Raw genomic sequence first — 21,438 nt, forward strand, 5'->3', positions numbered from 1 at the left:
ATACCAGTCTCCTGCACAAGGAACAAGACACTATACCCTAAGGTGCTTAGGATCAGATTAATTAAATTGTACTAAAAGACAGCAATGAAAAACAAACTACCTTATGTCTATATGTTTTTAATGTCTTTTTGAGACTTCAGTAATGACAAAAGTAGAGTGAGAAAATGGAAGAGGATAAACAAATATCAGTGTTAAAAAATGTATTCCATTTTCAGTAAAGCACACCTCAATTAAATTGAAGCTTCCAATTAAGGTTAAGCTAACAATCCTCAGCTACTAAGTAGGGTGACTCCTCCTTGCCATCTTGGCTTCCTCCAAACATTCTAGATTCATCACTAAAATTCCCACATCACACAAAAACTTTCAGTTTTAGGCAAACCAGGATAGCTCGTCACCTGGTGCTCAGTAATTAGATACTAAAGTTTTAAAAGCTGAAAATTTTCTTCAACAATCAAAAGAAGATAAAGTAAAATTTTACTTAGAAATGACTCATAAAAAGTTGCTTTAGATTTAAAAAGGATCCAGATTCCCAAAACATCAGTTTTATTTTTACTTAGTGAATTATTTATAAGGTGTCTTTAAGAGAGAAAAAAATCACAATGAAGAAACAATAAGTATTTAACAAACATAAGAAATATAATGGAAGTTGCTAGGGATTGCTTATTTTCAGACATGCCATCTATATGGATTCATATATCACTGACTTTTACCTGATCAGGTAATAGTCTTTTAAAACACCAGCAATTACTGCAAAAGGTAACAGCAGTCTTCAAAGGAACAGGGAAACTAGACAGAGAAACGAAACACCTCTGATTTAGGTCCTGGCGATGGGTTGATCAATTCACAGTCTAATGATTCAGAAAATGCAATTAGTAAGAATGCAAAATTACACATGGACAGGGCAGTGTTACCTCATCTACCATACCATGAGACAGTTTTCTGATCACTGTCTTTTGATGGATCACTAAGGAGGAGTGATTAATTAAAATTAATAGAGCTAACTACTATAGAATCATTGAGAGAGGAAAATTATAGAAACATCTTAATTGTTCAAAAGTTCAGATACTGCTCCAATCTATTCCTCTGAAATAAGTCATTTTTCATTAGTCAAGAGGGAGAAGAGTTAATGGCTTATTAGTGCTGTTTTATTTGTTATTCTAAATTTATTTATTCATTTGTTAATTCATTTTTATTTCTTTGGGTGACATGGCTTCTTCTAAATAGTAATGAAATTTCAGGAGGAAAGACGCTAGGGCCCTTTTTCCCCATTTCCACTTAATCACAGTAACAACTTTAAAATGAGGGGCCTTCTTCATTATTTTCAACAGTCACGTAGTTGTCTGAGCCAGACAATTTCACGCAGAACTCAATTACCTCTGGTGGGACCTGTTGCAGTGGCCTAATGACTGGCCTTCTCAGAGCTCAGTCCCACTCAAGCCATCCTCTGCCTGCTGCCAGAGGGCTCTTTCTATCATGCAATTACCACTGTGGCATTCTCAGGCTTAAAGCCTTCCTGGGCTTTATTATATGCAGAATTAGGGACAATTATCATCCAGGGACAATTCTAGGCTCATCTCCAGACAGTAGCCCTACACTTTTCTTACCTCTGCATACTAAATTATTGGTGATGTCCCTAACAAAATGAATTCTCAGGGCCTGCCCTGGCTGTCTCTGGCCAGAAAGCTCAGTTTCCTGAGGAGCTTCTGCTTCTCATTCAGTTTCAGCTTGTGCCATGTACTCCAAAGGACCTTCTCAGACCTCCTTAAGAACCCATCCAGGGGCCACACTTCTAGGCTCCAAATATACTTTGATTGGCATTTATTTGAGCAGACCATGCTAATACTGAATTTAGCTCTACTTGTCTCTCCTTCTGGACTGTGGATTTCCTCCTTAAGCAATCTGTACTATCTTGAATATAAGATAATATAGGTAATTTCAAGAGTATCTATTGACTGAGTTCCTACCAAAAAAAAAAAAAAAAAAAAAAAATGACTGAGAAAGCAAGTTTTTAAAGTGAGAACAGTTCTATTAAAATCAATTGAAAACAAAACAAAACAGAGATGTTTGCTGTAATCTACCACTTTCTTGAATCTGTGGTATAAAAGTAAATAGCCATAAAATGAAGTTCTTAAGCATAATTAGAGATTAAAATTTATTTGAAGATATAACAAAACACATATGAAATCCATATGACAAAATAATTTATATATACATGAAGAATATATTGATAAAAGGTAAAGACTATCAGAGTTATGATTTTGTATAGTTGTGTCCTAATTATACAAGACCTTTCTGCATAAAAAAGAGTTTCAATTTGCAAATGACCGATATTAACTGACAATTTGAAAAATAGAACACATAACCAACAAGCAGATCAACAATTGCAACCTCAATACTAATTAAAAATAACAATATAATAACAAAATTTTAAAATTCTACTTATTTTGGCAAGGCACCTTCATATACAGCTGTAAACTGGTCCTAACTTTCTGAATAGTAACCCTGAAACATGCATTAAAAACTAGCAGACTGGTCTGAGGATATGCTAAGTGACAGAGCACTTTTTTAGCATGCACGAGGCCCTAGGTTAGATCCCCAGCATTGCAAAATAAAATACCAAATTATAAAATACCAAATTTTAAAATATAAAATACCAACTCAACTCAAATAAAATGAAAACTAAAACATTTATATAATCCCTTTATCTAGGAACTCCATCTCTATGAATTTATCCAAAGTAGTACAGTTGGTACTGAATAAATTTAAACAATGGAATGTAAGAGTATTTGCCTTATTAAATGCAAACACACCTGAAGATCCCAAACCAGGGGACAGATACTGAAAAGTTTAGATAGACACATAGATTAGCATATAAAAAGTCATCAACGCTAATGATGTATAATTATGATTTGGCATGAATGGTAGTAACTAGTAACAAGTGATTTTATAATAAATCAAGTTATAAAAAAGAGCACATGTAGCACAGTAACAACATATCTGAACACAGGCAGCTCAAAGGGTAATTATCAATATGTTGACAGGGCAGTAAATGAAATCAAGAGTACCTTTTTACTTTTTGTATATTTGTATTTTTTTTTCCAAAATGACCACTTGTTTAATAGCCTTTCCATATGAAGTTTTCGTTTTCATGTGTTATTAAAGAAAAACTGTGGATTAAAAGTATGCAGGAAAGATTCAACACACATAGGTGCTCCTGTGTTATGGGAGAGAAGACAGAGATGCCTTCATAGGCAGTGAAAAATGGCATGATCACAGATATAGGAGGCAAAATCAAGTGCTAGTATATGAATATTATGGGAAGAAAGGCAGCCTAGCTTTCTTTGATATAGCAGTCATTAGGGATGATGGAACACAAAAGTGTCATGAAAGTAGAGTTACAAGCAAATTTACTGGGCAATAGTAAGGAATGTGCTTATAAGTACAGATCTGACAGGTACTAAATCCATGTTTGAACAACTGAAAAGTACCCTCTTGTGACTTAAAGAGGAAGAGTGGAGAGAAAACACAAAGAGGAGGAACAGACAGTTATCCCACCCTCTTGGACATCAGCATCTGCTGGGAATTCCACCTGGAATGCCCTCTTCTGAGCTATCTGTTTTGCCCAAGATATTAACTTGGCTCAACTGTCACTTTTTCTTCACCAGCTTCCCTGGCCTCCTTACATTCCCACTCCTTCTAGTCTTGCTTTATTTTTTCACGACATGTTATCACTTTCTAACATTATAGAAGATGCACTTCATGCTCTTTACTGTTTTCCCACATAATATCATTGCCTTCCAGAGCAAAAATTTTGTCTTGCTAATTAATGTGTTTCTGGTGCCTAGAACAGTGCTTATGCCATAATAGGTGCTCAACAGATATTAAACAAATTAGATGGTTATAAAAGGAAAGGTGTTGGCAGTGATAAAATAGCTATGATTAATAAAGGCAAACCTTCCAAAAGAGATGTAATTTGAGGATTAGATGATTGGTGGATCTGTGGAGAAGGGGATTCCAAATTAAAATGGTGACACTGAAGTGGAAAAATATGGCTTGGAATGAATAAAAAACATGAGATCATAATTGGAGGTAGGTTTCATAACTGGAGATAGAGGAATGGTGGCCTTGTGAGTACTTTGTGAATTCACCAAAAACATCAGAATCTAAACTAGAAAAGGAAAGAGGCAAAGGCAGATAGCTATGAAGACTATGCAGGCTAGAGGGATAGCAAGGGGCAATGATGCAGGATATAAGGAACATACAGAAAATAGACGGAGGTAGAAGAGGAACTTGAGGGGGGGGGGATGGCAGAAAGGGATAATCTTTTGTTTCTAAATCCCAGGAATCCCCCACCCCGCAACATATAAATGGAAAAAATAACAAGATTTATTTCCCCCTTTAGAGAAAACTGAAAGACAAAGCAGTCAATGGGATGTTAGATTTATAGTATGGTTAAAAACTCAATGTAAGCCCACAGGCTGCGGGGAAAACAAACTACTTATAAAGAAGATGGTTAGTGGTAAAATACTTTCTTCTACTGTTACCAGAAAAGAAAAAGAGGACATAACTATGAGAAGAGGATAAAGACAGTAAAGGAATGTACAGAAATTTTTAATAGAAAATCACATTGTTTTTAATAGAATAGGTGAAGAGATGATGTGTCAAGGAAGGATGGGACAGCTGGCACTGGGGACATGGAGGGAGAGAAAAGGTCTAAAATAGATCCCATGAGGAGAAAGCCTGAGAGTACAGAAAAGACAATTAAAAAGACTGCCAAATAGCAGCAGAAACCAGATTGAAGTTTGAAAGCATCCAGTTCTAATGAGCCAAATCTGCAATGCTTTGTTTGCCTCCAGCAGTGTTCTCTCTCCTGGGAGAAGAAGCAAAGGGAGCAAGAGTTAGAGGTAACCAACATTTAAGAATTTGCTGGATAGGAAAAGGTCTGTAGTGGTTGTTGATGAATAAGAGGCAAATCTTGGGCAGTGAAGTCTAATTCACTTGAAGCCAGGAGGGCAAAAATCCTTGACTCTGGTCACGGAGGAGTATTTGCAAGGAAATGAGGAAAGTAATAATTAGGAGTCCTAGACTGGAAGCTGAAACTTCCATGGAAATTAGAAAGCTTCTAATTTCTCACCTGCCTCCCCACCACTCCTGCTGAGACCACAGGAATGGGAAGAAGCAGTAAGTAAATGAGATTAGAAGATTCTTAGCAGAAGATGGCCTTGGGATGAGGGGAAGGGAAGGAGGGGTAAACAGAAGGGAGAATTTGATTAACAGGAAAGAGGTGACTGTCTGAATTTTGTATGCATTTGTATGTATTTCTAAGACACTAGGGTTATTCATTTTCAAATAAACTTCATGCAACCCAGTAGAAACAACAGTGGGGTTTTTTTTGTGTGTGTGTTACATATGGTTTAAAATTCTTATTACTCTGCTTTTTAATGAAGTCCCTGATGGTGCAATAAAATTATCTCTAGTGCAGAGGTGGCCCCTCCACCTCTCCAGCTTCTCACCTCACTCTCCACCCTGTTCACTCTGCTTCAACCACCTCCACCGTGTTTGGGTTCCAGGAATAAAACAAGCTTATTCCCAAATGGGGGCACTTTCATCAGCTGTTCCTCAGTGCCTGCTGCACTCTGCCCCCCACCAGTCCAGGTGATCCTTCTGGAGAGCTGGGCTCAGCTTAAACACCACCTCCTCAGGGAGGTCTTCTCTGACCATTAACCTAAAGTAGCCTGCATACATTTTTCATCCTACCATCTTGTCTTGCTTTGTTCTTTATTCCTGAAACGTTATTACCTGGTAATATCTCACTTATTTGTTTGTGTTTTGTGGTCTACCTCTTCCAATTAGAATATAACACCCAGGAGGAAAAGGATTCTGTTGTCTCAGTCACTATCTTTAGCATCTCAAATACATCCTAGCACACAGCATACATTCAATAAATACCTATCTGGTGAATAAATATATGCTTGAAAACTTGCTACTTCAATGCTTAATAGGATGGAAAGCTGTATCTAGTACAAGTTTATTCACAAGGGCTCCACACCAAAGAACTTCAGAGGTAGAAAATGGTATTCTTGCTGACTTAAAACAAACTCAAAAACTCCTGTCTTATTCTAAGCAATAAATATGATGAGGAAGTAAATTTTATTTTTAATGAAGGGATAAAGGAGAAAATATCTTTAAAGAGGAATCTGAATAAATGTCAATAAAATTTTAAATGATCAAATGGGTATAAAAATGTCAGTGTTATTTTTATCATACTCAAGGAAGGCTAGAAACAGACAGGTTTTACAGAGTTTGAACAGTGTGGAATTTAATTAGTTAGGGCATATACACAAACAAAATGTCAGATAAATTTTCCAACAAATAAATTCTATAAATTATGAGCAATGTTTTTTTTTTCTGTTTGTCTTGCTATATTAGATCTAGAAAACAGGCTTAATTAAGAGGTTAAAAGGAAATAGACTGTAATCTCTTCTCCATGAAAGGCAATATCTAAATAAGAAATTCAGTCTTCAGTTAAGTTTTCACATTTTATGTTGAAAGTATTCTCAGCCAGTTCATTAAAACAAACAAACAAACAAACAAAGCAAGAAGGAAAAAATGTTAAAATAAAATCTATAATGCTAATAAATGATTGATGTTACAAAATTGTTCACGGACTTATATAGGACATTATTTACTAATCATGATCCTCTGAAATATAGGTAAAATTTTTCAATAGAGCCTGCTTCAGCATTCCCTCAAAGTGCCCATGTAGAAGCCAAAAATCTAAAGACTTAATAAATAAGAAAACCCCAGACTTATCCAAATAGAAATGTTCTACAAAATACCTGACCTGAATTTTTCAAACACATGAAGGTCAACAAACACAAAGGAAGGTTGAGGAATATTTTATCTTTAGACTGTGATTTTGTATGCAAATGATTTCACTCTTAATAAAGACAGTATTTAAAGATAAATGGATGTGTAAATGAATAATTATGACTGATCTAATACAGGACCACCACAAGGCTATCAATTGAAACAAAATAATCACTCATGTCAGTGATTTAAATAATAGTTCAAAACTATAAGAATCACATACTATTGGAATAAAGAAAAATGCCTACATGTATTTCTCTAATAATTCATTATTACTTTGGTAAATGAGATGTATACGATTTACAGTGAAATGTAAGGATTTCTTGGACTGAGCCTTTATAAATTGATTTCATCGCTCACTAATATATGACATTTTAGAAAAGTACAATGACATCATTTCAATTTTAGTTGAGAATTTGATGGGGACTTAAGTCATAAAATAATGGACAAAAAAATCAAATTTCAAATATGGTTTGATGAGGTAAATCTTTTCTTTTTTATGAGTAAAAATCATAATTTTTAAACTGAAGCATTTATTACAAAAATATTTTTTAAGAAACACTGTTGATGTAGTAATTATACTATCTTCTCTAAAGAGAAAGAAAAGAAGTTCATAGAAACTGAATATTTTCTTTAAATTTCTAATAGGCATTATGTGATAGATGCGAAAAATTACAATAGTTTGCTATCTCCTTAGACAAAAGCAACTATGTGTAATCAAAGATCTTACACTTTGGTATAAAGACTGAATTTATGTTACTGTCAATGTTAAGTTCAATATTGTTATAGTTAATATATAATAGCATTTTAAGATTAAATGAAAGAAAAAAGTTAAAAGTTGAAAGTTAAAATATTTCTTGCTTTTTTTAATTACCTAAAGAAAAATAGACATCCATGGACATACACACACACACACACACACACACACAGACATACAGATGTTCCACTGTTGGTCTCAAATATTCAGCAGGTTCCCAACCAGCTAGGCAATATTGAGGACCCAACTAATCTACTTCTTTTTATTGTTTCTTTCCCTTGCCAACTGACTCTCCTCAGAGAGTAGCAAATTTTAAGTATTTGGGGCCTTCCAGTGGTATTTGCCTCTTAAGGAATAATGTGCAGCACATAGCTATGCTGAAGCAGAAAAAGAAAAAAAAAAATCTCTCTTTTTTTAAACAAAAATAGTCAAGGTTCAGCTGAGGAAATCTATTGACCCACTTTGAAATTAAAATGCTGCTTTCGTGCATACATACACACACACACACACACACACACAGAGGGAATTTTCCACTGAGGTTGTACATAATAGATATTGAAGCTCTATCAATAACACCCCAAATCAGCATCCTTAAGGGAAGAATATGCACATTGGGTTCAGGCTATTACTAATTACCTTGAGTTTTTTTTAACCTTAAATGTTTAAAAAATATGAAAATCATAAAAAATATGAAAAATCATGATTATAGGAAATACAAGTTTATAATTAAAACAGAACAACATAATCATTTCTAAGGCATCATCTTTGTTCCTTTTTTTTCCAGTGAGTTTTCCTGTATTAATATCAGGCATGTAACCATCAAAACAATAAAGCTAGATTTGCAAAGTAATATCAATTTAGTGTTACAAAGATAAAAGAGACGTGTTATTACTTTCATTATTATGAACTCGAGTCATTTACACCAATTTATGACAAGTATTGTACATATAATATAATGCAATTATGGAAAAAAAAACTTGATGGCATATCTATGTTTTTACTCACCAGTTGTTTCCACAATGCCTTCTAGGATGACGACAATCTCGAACTGTTCAGTTTGCATGCTTCGCTGGGATAGGTCATAAAAGGGGCTTTTGGCATCGATCACGTGGCAAATTGTGAGGGGGGACACAAGAAAAAGTTGATCTGCCCCTGTACTAAAACCTACATCCAGTTCAAGTTGGTCAAGGGGAAGGAACTCACCCTCAGGTGTCTGTCGAGACTAGACAAGCACACAGAAAAAGAGAAGAAATCACCACTTGTACTGAAATTTTCAAGGCAGCCCAACAGTAATTTACATCATTGCCAACATTCTGCACTATCAATCATCTGCAACAAAATCCAAACAAATCATTATGCAGCTATGTTCTAGCAAATGGGCCGAAATCCCACATAGCTCGTGCGGAACATACATGCATTATTTATAATATACAACTTGCTATAATTACCATTTCCTAACTCGTGAGCTTTGGAGAAATGCCTGGTCCAACAATGGCTGTTAGCACAAACTGTGTAAGTGAGTATACACGTGCTATAGCTTGACACAAAGCACAGTGTGATAACTCATTGCATGCCAGAATTTTCTTTCCTCATAAAGCAAATAAATAGGCAATTGTCATGTAGTTACTTAAAGCCAAAAAAAGTTGACCATCATATAAGAAGATATTTATCAAAATATTAGAAAGAGAAATAAAATAATTTACTTTTCTAGGACTTTGGAAAAGTTACAAATGAATATAAACTGGAGTAGAAGTGTAAAAGCATCATATTAAATTATATACATAAAAGGTCACATAATAAAAATAAAAGGCTGATGCTTTTAGCTGATGACTTTCAAAATCCTAATAATAAACTGCATTGTAATTGTTTACTTTTATATTTATGAGTTTTAAAGCATAATGAAAAAATTGCATTAAATCGAACATAATCAAAATACAATTTTAAAAATTTGTATTTGATCAACATAGTTCTGGAAAACTTTCCACCCACTGACTAATTGAAAATTAGTATGACTTCAAAATTAGTAATCCATGAAAGTAAACCTGTTCATCTTTCTTTTATATTCATTTTAATTTTGTTTTCCATATGTGTTATGTATAGCAATCACATATAAGCAAACATTTAATAAGTTTAACCTACAAATTGTGGTGTTAAAATAAGAGATGGGTAGTCAGAAGTTGTACACTAAAAAAGAAAATTAGGAAGGAGGAGCCCATGCTGGGACTTCAAAGAATTTGGTATATTTTAACAATCTCTTTGAAAAGCTAATTTAATAAACAAAACTGAAACTGTAAGAATAGCCTTTCCAATGAAATGAGGACTTAAAGACAAAATTTTTACTCTCAGGGTCCAAAGAAATACATTGCCTTTGTATATTGAGTAACTGAGTTTGAAAATGGTAATTGGTTTAGTAATATGTCCTTTGACAAACAAAAGAAAGAGTTTTAAATTGGTGGTAGTTTATTATGCAGCAATTGCTACACAGAACAATTGTTAATTCAATTAACACAAAAATTAGTCAATTAGGGAAGCTACTTTATAGTTACTCAGGAATATTATTTACATAGAAGAAAATCCAATGAAAAAATTGAGACTACTTTTCTGCTCAAATTTTTGGGTAGAATTTTTAAAAAATGAAAGTAGAAGGGAGAAGGAAGACAGAGAGAAGAAATGGGAAGGAAAGGTGGAGAAGAAAAAGGAAGAAGAAAATGATTACTGACCAAAAAGAAAAGAAAACACACAGAAAAACCTGATGGTATTAAAACAAAAACAGCAGCCCTAGCAACCAATGTTGGAGAAAACTAGGCATTTTCAAGGCTGTAGGAAAAATCTCTCTTTGGAGCTTTTTCAAGTCACCTATATTTCTGAACCTACTTCCACGTTAGTAAAATATGAATGAGATCATGTTTCCAACTGCACAGTTGCATAATAAGTATTGATGACTATAACAAAATAAAATCCAAATGCAACAAAAAATAAATAAAACATCCTTGACATTGTCCTTTCACCTAGTTAGAAACAGGTGCTGTATAAACACAAGGTGGTATTTTGATATATCTGATTAGTGATCAAAATTGGATCATTTTACTGACTATTCTAAGCTATGATTTTCCTATATTATGACAATGTTGACAATGATAATTCATTAAAAACTAAATTTTTCTTTTATTTAATAATAAGTTTATCCAAAGAAGATTTATTTTTTTCTAATCGCCTTATGTGCATACCAATACTAGGATTTGTCTCATTTTTATGTATTTATTTATACCTGTGCCTCATTCTAAAAGGCTTTAGAGTAAGTTCTTAAGTTTTATTCAACATTCAACAAATCATCCAGAAAATCATGAAAAGAAGAAGTGGCCTAAAAACAGGCAGGCTATCATTAGGAGAATGCCAATGGTAAGAAATATTTCATTTTTAGCAAAGCAGTTTATTCAGGAATATTATTTATGTAGAAGAAAACCCAATAAAATTATATTTTAGAATTAAATATGCATGGATCTGCTTTATTCAAGCTCAATATACCTTCTGACTTTAAATACTTGTTCTATATGCTCCAAAGGATTACATGTTATCCCTCACTTGCTGTGAAAATTTGTATCTTTTCCAGGTCTTCCCATTATGTGACATATGGAAAAAGTACTAATAACTGTATCTGTGTGTGTGTGTGTGTGTGTGTGTGTGTGTGTATATATATATATATATATATATATATATATATATATGATGTGTGTGTGTGTTTATGTATGTATGTTTATATATATAAAAATACATACATATATATATTTGCTTTTCATGTGAATATAAATAAATATATAAATATATATATATATATATATATATATATATATATATATATCTATCTTCATCCAAGGATTGAACCATGGGGCACTTAAACCACTGAGCTACATCCCCAGCACTTTTTATATTTTATTTTGAGATGGTCTCCACAAGTTGCTCGGGACCTCACTAAATTGCTAAGGCTGGCTTTGAACTCACAATTCTCCTGCCTCAGCCTCCTGAGCCACTGGGATTACAGGCATGCTTTCCATGATTCTATATTTTTCAAATAAGTGATGGTCTCTACATATACATTAAAAATTGTTTTCCAGTGGATTCTATATAATTTAACCTTTCTTTAAATGACTGAGACGCGCCCCACCTATCCACAATTTTATGATCCAGGTGTTCTTCCTTTATGATACACCACCAACATGTTTGAATTTAAATATGCTTTCCTCCATCTTTGTTATTGTTGTTGTTTGACTCTAATAGACTATCAAGACTATTACTAATTGGAATTAGAAAGAAGTCTTTGGCTCAGGTCAAAAGCCAAGGGTATGGTTATAGTGTGGCAGCTGCTTAAAGAGCTGCAACTGTTGTTCTGAGCTCTCAAGTATAATCAAATTATGTTATCACTGCTTACTTTCAAATCTCTCAAATTTCATAAGTGAAGTGAGAGGTATTTTGTTTAAGGAACTATGATATGCACATATATATGAAAGGGAAAGACAGGAAAAGTTTGAATTATGTCTGTGCCTTTATAATATCAATATGCAATCTATTACATGAATGTATAATAGAATAGTAACACTGATACTCCATTACTTTTATATTATCTTATATAGTATCCACTATTGTATTTTGGAGACATTTTATAAAAGGTAGATTATATTTAGATTTAAAAAAAACACTTAAATTTTCTTCATTATATCATAAGAATTATGACATAAAAAAGAAGCTTGCCATTAAAAAGGTTATTTGTTAGTGGGTATAATTATCTTCTTTAGTTCTATTAATTTCCTAATTCTAAAAGGAACACAGAACCATGATAATTTCTTACCTAGAAAATGTATAAATGAATATGATAGAGAACAACAATAATTCAAACTGTTTTCAAAATCAAACAATTGTTAAAAGTTCAGATAGATGTAATTTATTAACATTTCTAAAAATCTGTTTACAAAGGTTGACTTCTATTTTATGAAATAATTATTAGAATCATAAAAACTGTGGAATGAATAAGAAAGTAAGAAAAAAATGAGAGAAAAGACAATGGATAGGACATTGATAATTCTTAAAATTTAGAACATAATTTGAATAAGCTATGACCTGACAATGACTTCCATAAAACTTTTATTTCCCATTTTCTGAAATCATAGAAAAGAAATAAAGATGGTTTCAACATTTTAAAGCTGTGCTGGTTGGCTGAATTATAGCAAATACTTGGCATTCTAAGAAAAATTGGGGTATCTCAGGCTGAAAAATTTGTTAAAATTTAGTACCCCAAAATAAGAACACCTTTGATATTTTGAAATGAATTTGCACATTTAGGTTGTGGCAATAATTTCTAAGTTATTCTTCATAATAATAACATACTTCTTAATATTTAAATTATACACATTTCCATTATATGCAAATGGGATCTACATAGAAGGCTTATGTCCCCACTTTATAGTCATATGTACAAATTTCAACGAAGCAATTAATTTCAAATTATTTTGAATTCTGTTGGAATCCAAAAGGAAATGTAAGGTCATCAACTACAATTCTCACTGCAGGTGACAAAAGAATCAAAAGTCACTTGTTCCTGGAAGGGACCACCATGTTCTAGGACTTTCAGAGAAATCGCTTTCATATGACAGAGGAAAGACTGTTGAGGGTTCATGCAAACACATGCATGCACGTGTGCGCATGCACACACACACACACACGCACACACACACACACCCCACATACTGTCCTTGGGTACACATTTAGCACTGTCCTGGCAAAAGAAGACTCACATCTGGCCATCCTCCTTCTGGGGAATAGGCAACTAAGTGGCTACATTCACCCTCCAGGGCCACCCTTCACCAACACATTCCAAGTCTTTGCTGGCTTTCTCCCATCTCTGAGCTGAAAGAGTGTTCTTTACCATCTTGGGGTGAGGGTTAGTGGATTTTGAATAAAGCATTTGCTCACTTCCACCTGACTTTTCAGATTTACCTTATCATATTCCAAGGTTTGATCCATGCCTTACCAACCTGCTACAAGTTTCCATTGTGACAGGACCTATAGGGCCAGTTGTCAAGAAAGGAAGGAAAGGAGGCAAAGATGGAGAAAGCAGGCCATCCTTGCCTATAACCTTCCCTCATTTTGTCTGGAATTTCATTTATCCTCTTTAAATATGTAATATACATGTGTGCTTTTGTATGGTAAGTAGATGGTAAAGTCGACAAAAGAATTACATGGAGTGAGATCAGAATAATATCTGGAAGAAAACATTAGGAACTAACCCCAAAACACATTCCAAGGTCAAGAAGAAAGTGTTTCCTTGACTAAATGTACTTATGACAATGGCTTTGACAACCATATCAAAAGTTAAGTCAAGTAGAGAAAAGTATAGACCTAGAATTCTACCTAGATTGTCTACTATAAAATTGTATGATTATTTGGACTCTTTAAGCTTGAAATTTCATGAACATGCAGGTGGAAGGACTGTGCCCAAGATTAAGTCTAAAATAAAGGTTTTAAATGCTTGGCTAATTAACCCATAAGAGAGTTCATTTTCATGAAAAGAATGTATATACAGAACAAAATGTAATTTACTTTCTAATAGATTATGGGGAGGCATTTATACCATTCAATTGAAAGAGCAGCTTTATAATTCCTTGAGGGCCTTTTGTGGAATTTATAATAACCACAGGCAGAATTTGTAACCCTACTTGTACATTCCCTGCCTACTTACCGAACACCCTCCAATCCATCAAAGGCTTTTTCTTACTTCTCTTTTATCATTTGTTCTTACCTACTGCTGTTTATTTGTGGGTCATTATGTCCTTATTTCTGTTCATACTTTATACTCTGAGTACCACCCTGTACATTTTAGGAACCATATTATAAATAAATAAAAGAAGCAGAACAAAATATATTACTACTATTGGAAAAAGGGATAATAATTATAGATTTTAGAAAGAACCCAAGTTCTATACTTATTAGAGAATTATTGTACTTATGTCAGAGAAAGCAAGCTAGGCTAAATAGGAACTGTGCTATTTTTTAAAGACAGAATGAATCCATTAAAAATTAGCCAACAAAATGGAGACCTTACCCCTGAAAAATCTGAAGTACTCAGTCTTAGACCTCTTGAGTATTTTTGCTAACACCTTGGACCATGTTCAGAAGAATGGTATATTATATATGTGTATTATATATGAGAATTTAATTTTTTAAAGGAAATAATTGTCTCAAGATTAATAATAAATTTAAGTTAAAAATTAAGATCAATTGGTGAAAAATCAGTTACAAGGGTCACAGAGAGTCAAAAACATAATCACATTTAAGTTTAAGATATGGAGTGAAGATAAGTCAATAAATACAAGAGTAAAATCCAAAAATCTTTTGGTTTAGAAATAATTATGTTTAAAAGGTTAAAAAAATGGCTGGGGTTGTAGCTCAGTGGTGGAGCACTTGCCTGGCACGTGTGAGGTACTGGGTTCCATCCTCAGCGCCACATAAAAATAAAGGTATTGTGTCCATCTATAACTAATTTTTTTTTAAAAAAAAGGTTAATAAAATGTTAAGATAGGACAGGTCTGGGTAAGTAGCTCAGTGGTAGAGCACTTGCTGAGCAAATGCAAGGTACTGAGTTAGATCCCTATAGTGAAAAAAAAAGTCAGGATATATGAAGATGATAATAAACTACTTAATGGTTTTGCAGAAAACATGTTTTATTGCATCTGCACTTGATCACATTCATATGGGAAGAACAGCATAGCATCTAACCGTGAATATCCATATAAATGGATACCAGAAAAACTATGTATAAAAATAATGCATGTGATGTTAGAAGAGGAAAGGAATGCACTCTATTACCTTTCAATAAATGAAATTTAAAATGTGCTCAGCTGAACTCCTAAGAAAGAAAGATGACTATTGGCAATGAATGTAAATATGAAGAAATATGATTATGCTTCCATGAGAAAAACTCATTCTTGTCTGTTTGAAAGTACAGATGCAACCACACTTGACTGTATGTTTGCATTATTTTTAAAAGTTTTGGGCAAATACAAGCACATATGAGATACATACATATATGCAGATATATGACAGCCTTTGGATAATAAATTTGTACATTATTCAGCAGTGCATTAAAGATTACTTAATTCTTCCTATAACAAGTTGTATATCCATGGCAGTCAACTTTTAGTGTTATATGAATAAAAAGAAATATGTGAGATTTCTAAATCTTTTAAACCCAATACAAAATTAGAGGCTATAACATTTGAGTAATAGAGACCTCAACTTCTTAACCTAGACATCCTAATTTTCTACATGAATACACTGAATTAGCATAGCCACAATTCTAATTAATACCTATTCTCTATGTTAACACAACTAAAATAAATTAATAATTAAGTTAAATATCAATATGGCCATGAGAGGAGAAAAAGATCAAAAATATTTACCTTAAAACAGCTTTCTATAACTATTTACACATAAATTATAGATTTTAAATAATAAATTCAAAACTATATCCTGTTCTTTTTTAAATCTACTTTATTTTTGAGTAGAAAGAGGACTGGCCTCTCCAGGCATAGAGTTGGAAGATCTATATTTGATTACTAAAAGAAATTTCAATATTTTCAAGCTGGAAATTCAGGAATGGAATTAATATAAAATTTACCTTGATATAAGCTAAAATCCTAATTTAAAATGAAGTAGAGAAGTTAGGGGAAAATTTCCATCAAAATTAGGGAATCCAAAATAATTATGTATGAAAAATTGGCAAGTATTAGAAAGTCATGTCCATGTTTCAAGTGTCTTCTTAAGAATCCAACAGTGCTTTATAACTATTGAGCAAGACTCTACTATTTATACTAATAAAGAAGCTTTTATTCAGCAAATAAGAAAAAAGTGACATTAAAATGTGATATTAGGTCATAGGAAGAATATTTGTGTGCTATAATTATTATCATTAAATGTATTTGTTCAAATAAAATTTTTAAAAAATGTATTTGTTTTTTTTTTCCTTAAAAAACATATATTCCGTGTTAAAGACCCATAAACTTTATACACTTAAAATGTTGTGGGGTTTAAAACAGAAGACTGACTATACATAATATTATTTAGTAAGAAGAGTGTATAAAACTGATAGCAAAATATTACAATTTAAAGATTTGGTATAGGTTTTCTCTTATTACATAGCTGACTGTTTTAGGTCACTTCAACTTGGTCCCTAATAGAAAATGAAAGCAATTTGTTAAAGTCAAATCTCCACTCCAATTTTGCTGAATGTTATCAGTTCCCTAATTTAAAACATGAAGTCTGAAGAAATTATAAGATCTAAAAGAATTCATTTTAATTACCATGGCTACTGGAAAAAAACAACTTCAAACAAGCTACACTAACTGCCTGGTATGAAGAACTGCCACTGATCAACTCCTTTTCTTCATAAAAACTAGAGAATTTCACTATAATTTTGTTTAAATATAAATTTAATACCACATGTCAATCATCTCACTTCCAACACTCTCATCTTACTAACAAATCAACAGTAAAGTGTTTCATAGGAGTATTTTCCTATTACTTTAATTAGATGTTGTTTTTATCACCTTGTGTTAATATAGCACCTTGCTCCAAATTTGTCAACACTATACATCTTTTATTTTTAATCAAGACTCTGCTTACACTATATGTTATACATGACCTTATGCAGAACAATCGTTATCAGTGACCTACCACTGTAGAGACTGAGGGCTTCAGATTCATTTTACCTTTGTGTGTGTAGGGGGGTGTAATTAATATGTAGATGAATTCTATCTTCCTTCGTTAAAATAAAATTTTATAACAGCTAAAACATGTTGCCTTGAAAAGATATCTATTTTAATAAATAATCTTGAAAAACCATACAATAAACAATAAATAACCTATTTAGTCTAGTTTTCAATTTCCACTGAACAATAAGGTAAATTACACTTCAATAAGAATCTCAAAGTGATGCATAAACATGGATTTCTTGACAGAGAATTTGGCGCTATTCAAAAAATTAAAGTGTTTCTATCTGCTCAGTAGGCCTAACCTAAAAAAGAAAAAAAAAAAAAAAGAGGAGATGCATATCGTGTTCTAGGCAAAGAAATGAGAACATACAATAATTATCGCAAAAATAAATGTATCTACAACACAACTGCCTGATTTGAAACATCAAGCCACGTAATTCAAACACTGTTAAGTAAAATAATATGCAAAGTTAAATTTTAAAAGTTATATGCAGTTCATTAGGGTTAGTTATAAAAATGAAATCTACTAAAAATAGTTATTAATAGTTATTTTAATGAAAATGTAAATCAGAGCCAGCCTGATAATTTCACACTCTGAGATACAAAATACAGTTTATTTACTGTATATAGCATTGTAAATACACACATGTGAAGTGACAGGGCAAGTGTACTGCTTTAATTCAAACACTTTACTGAGCAACTTGGTCAGGCATAATTAGAATAAGATCTTATAAGTGAATAATGAAAATAACATAAGAGCAAAACTTTCATAAAGTACATTGGATTAATTTAACCACAACGTAAGTTGAGGCTTATGTAAAACAATATATACTCATACAGTAAAAAAATAAAATTTCAAAGACAAAAACCTCATTAAATAATTATCAAACTGCTATTTTATTAATACCAAATTATGAATCTGGCTATGGTTCTTTATGTAATCATAAATAAATCGTTTTCAATTTCTGAACTATTTATTTGAGGTCATCATTTTCAATTTATGAACATTAGAAAACTACTTGGGCAAATCCCTCAAAAAATTATATGAATTGTAAATGACACCTAGAGAGAGAGCTGGGCTTTAATCCCTCTTTCCTTCTTTCCTTCGCAGCAGCAGTATGATAAGTGACTAGGGAGGACTCCTGTTCGTGGTGGTGCCCTCTAACGAGTACAAGAACCTTGCTTTAATAACCACTCTATGTGCAATTTGTTTTAGCATTTACACTACTGATGGTAGGAAGCAATCTTCTTTAATGGATGCTGAAAAGCTTCAAGTGAAATCTATAATTGACAAAGGCTTCATAGAAACAGGCAATTAAGAATAAAATTAACAAGAGGCTTTACAGGAAAAGCACTCAGACTTCCATATGATACTTCTTTAAGAAAATATTTAATAAAAGTTAAAATTTAAAAGAACCAGGTGTGGTGTTTCTTCCACTTTATTAACTGCTTCCTGGATCTGTGTGTTTAAAAGTTGAACACAGGTAGAGTTAAACTTACTGGGTCCAGAGGAATAATCCGACTGCTAATATTATTGGGGGGGGGGAGTTAAGACAAGTTCAGCACCTATTTCTTCTAAATAAAACCTGTTTGGTTTCATTTTAGTACCTCAAGTTTAATGGAGTTATATGTTGATAACAAATCAAAAGCATTCAGAATGTCAGAGCATGGGAGTAGGAGAAGAAGAAGAAGGTACTGATTTCCCTCAAGGTTCCAGGAGCTCACACCACTCCTTAAGTGTTACTAGTTCAGAAAGTGATGCAAGCACACCCAAAATGATGGATATAAATAAGAGCAAAAGAGTGAGTAGGAAAAGAAAAAAAAAAATGACAACTGTGCTCTTCACCCAGTTCCCTCCTCTTTCCCGCCCCCACCCCCAAGAAGTTTACCAGAGGTGACAAGTTTAATAGGGGAAGGTGTTTCTCAGGTGCTAGTGGGATGGCGGTCGCTCGGTGGGGAAGGGGAGGGGAGAACTTACTTTGAGCAGCTTACAGCGGATCTGCGCGGAGACCATGTGGCTGTTGCGCAGGTTGCCCACCCGGAACATGAGCGTGAGTTTTCCGTCCCTCATGGAGATCACCGCGTGTTCGCTAAACATGAGGGTCTCGGCGCGCTTCTTGGGTTGGGACATCTTGATGAACATGCATCCGATGAGGAAGGCATCCACGATGGAGCCCAGGATGGATTGAAAGAGGAAGAGGATGATGCCCTCGGGGCACTTGTCGGTGATGTATCGGTAGCCATAGCCGATGGTGGCTTCGGTCTCAATGAAGAAGAGGAAGGCAGAGGGGAAGTTGTAGACATTGGCCACGCAAGGCGTATAGTTGCCAACGTGGGCTTTGTTCAGGTCGCCCCGAGTGTAAGCGATTACCCACCACATGGACGCCATGAAGAGCCAGGCCACGGTGTAGGTGAGGATGAAGATGAAGAGGTTCCAGCGCCACTTGAGGTCCACCAGCGTGGTGAAGAGGTCCGAGAGGTAGCGGCTTGTTTCGCTGCCCAGGTTGCCGTGCTGTACATTGCACCGGCCGTTCTTGTCCACGAACCGCTGTCGCTTCTTCTTGGGCACAAGCTGCTGCTGCGGGCCCGGCCCGTGGGGCTGCAAGCCTGAGCCGCTGGACGAGGTGGTCACTACCTGGTAATCGTCCCCAAATTTCCTTCGGATTGCAGACATAATATGGAGGGGCGAGCCAGATTCAAACGCGAAGCGAAGGCGCAGGAGCCAAGCGCTGCAAACCAGCACCAATAAAAAGGTGGGGGTGGGGGAAGGGGCAAAAGCGGGCGCTCGTTGTGTGGGGGGCACACCCTGTAGGTAGCTGCGGTCTCTGCCCCCTGCAGAATCCTCTTCCTCCCCTGGGACGGAGGCTTTATTTCCAAGCTGAGTATTAAAACAAAAAGTGTTCTCCCGCACTCAAGGCAGGAGGGATGCAAGGACCAGAAACCCAAGTGCAATTTTGCCTCCAAGCTTTTCCAGGATCCTCTTTTCTTCCCCCACCAGCGGCATCCCGGGCCACCTCTTACCTTTCCACTGTCCTCCTGACTATCCTGCAGCGCCTCCAAACTGACTGCTTAAAATTTAAGGACTTGATAGGCAAGTCCCACCCCACCTGCCAACTCCCCAGGCTGCCAAAGCTGCGTTACCTGCTTGGACCAGACCCTCCCCCCTCCCCGCTGCTCCCTGATATCTTGCCCGCCGGGACGGCTCTCGGCTGCCCCTGGCGCTCCCGCCTCCTATCTTTTAGCCAAAATCCCGCCCAAAGACATTTCTGCTGGGCAGTGGTGCAACGCCCCCTACCCACGCCCTCGTGGCTCAGAATCCCCCGCTCCGGACTCCGGAGACCTGGTCGCCTGACGTGAGCGGGCAGCTGAGTTTCCACAGGCGCCACCAGGGCCCTCGGGTGGACCCTCAAAGGCCCCCTAGCCACCCACGCTCTTAGGCGAGTGCTGGAAGCCGGGGCACTCACCCAGCGGGAGAGGGCAGGAGTCCGCACTGCAAGAGGCAGCAGCAGCCTGGCCTCGCACCCGGTGTTCGGGGCTGTTTTCCTCCTTCCCACTTTTCCTGATGTACCCTGAAGAGCTTCAATGCCGGTCCCTTAAGCTCCGCACTTCCCTGAGGGCACCACACTGTCCTCGCCAGAAGATATTAGCGCGTTGACCCCAGGCAGGCTCAGGAGCGAGACTCTGGGGTTCCTTGGCGCGGTGCCCTCCTTCCAGTCGACAGCCGTGCTGCTGGACAAGGTTGGAGCCTTGGGCTGCAGGTCAGACTTTCAGGTTGAACACTAGCGCCGCTCCAGCTTTTCCTCTGCCTCACTGTTGAACCTTTGCCTTTCCCTTCCTAGGTACCCTACTCCCAGTCCACGCCAGGGTGCAGGATGAGAGGCGCAAGCTGGGGCGGCGGGAATGAGGTGTGTGTGCTGGTGCGTGTGATCAGCTGCAGAGCCGCGTTAGCCCCGCCTGTCCCTGCCTTCCCCCGCTGCTCCACCAGCCTGAATTGCACCTCCGCGCCTCAGTTGAGCCTGCAGTGTCTGGCAGCTCAGGAAAAGCGAGCCC

At 35.5% G+C, this 21,438-nt stretch overlaps 1 protein-coding gene across 1 annotated transcript in view; it reads right to left on the bottom strand.

Moving 5' to 3' along the window:
• Nucleotides 1-21,031, bottom strand: part of Kcnj3 (potassium inwardly rectifying channel subfamily J member 3) — a 136,373-nt gene extending 115,342 nt beyond the window's left edge. The window contains exons 1-3 of the mRNA XM_076865844.2: nt 20,853-21,031; nt 19,367-20,117; nt 8,633-8,849 (exon numbers count right to left, since the gene is read on the bottom strand). Coding sequence (XP_076721959.1) covers nt 8,633-8,849; nt 19,367-20,062 — 913 coding nt within the window. The 5' untranslated portion in view covers nt 20,063-20,117; nt 20,853-21,031. The remainder of the gene's footprint in view (nt 1-8,632; nt 8,850-19,366; nt 20,118-20,852) is intronic.
• Between the last annotated feature and the right edge of the window lie 407 nt (nt 21,032-21,438).

Source organism: Callospermophilus lateralis, chromosome 9 (genome assembly GCF_048772815.1).
Source record: "Callospermophilus lateralis isolate mCalLat2 chromosome 9, mCalLat2.hap1, whole genome shotgun sequence".
Lineage (NCBI taxonomy): Eukaryota > Metazoa > Chordata > Mammalia > Rodentia > Sciuridae > Callospermophilus > Callospermophilus lateralis.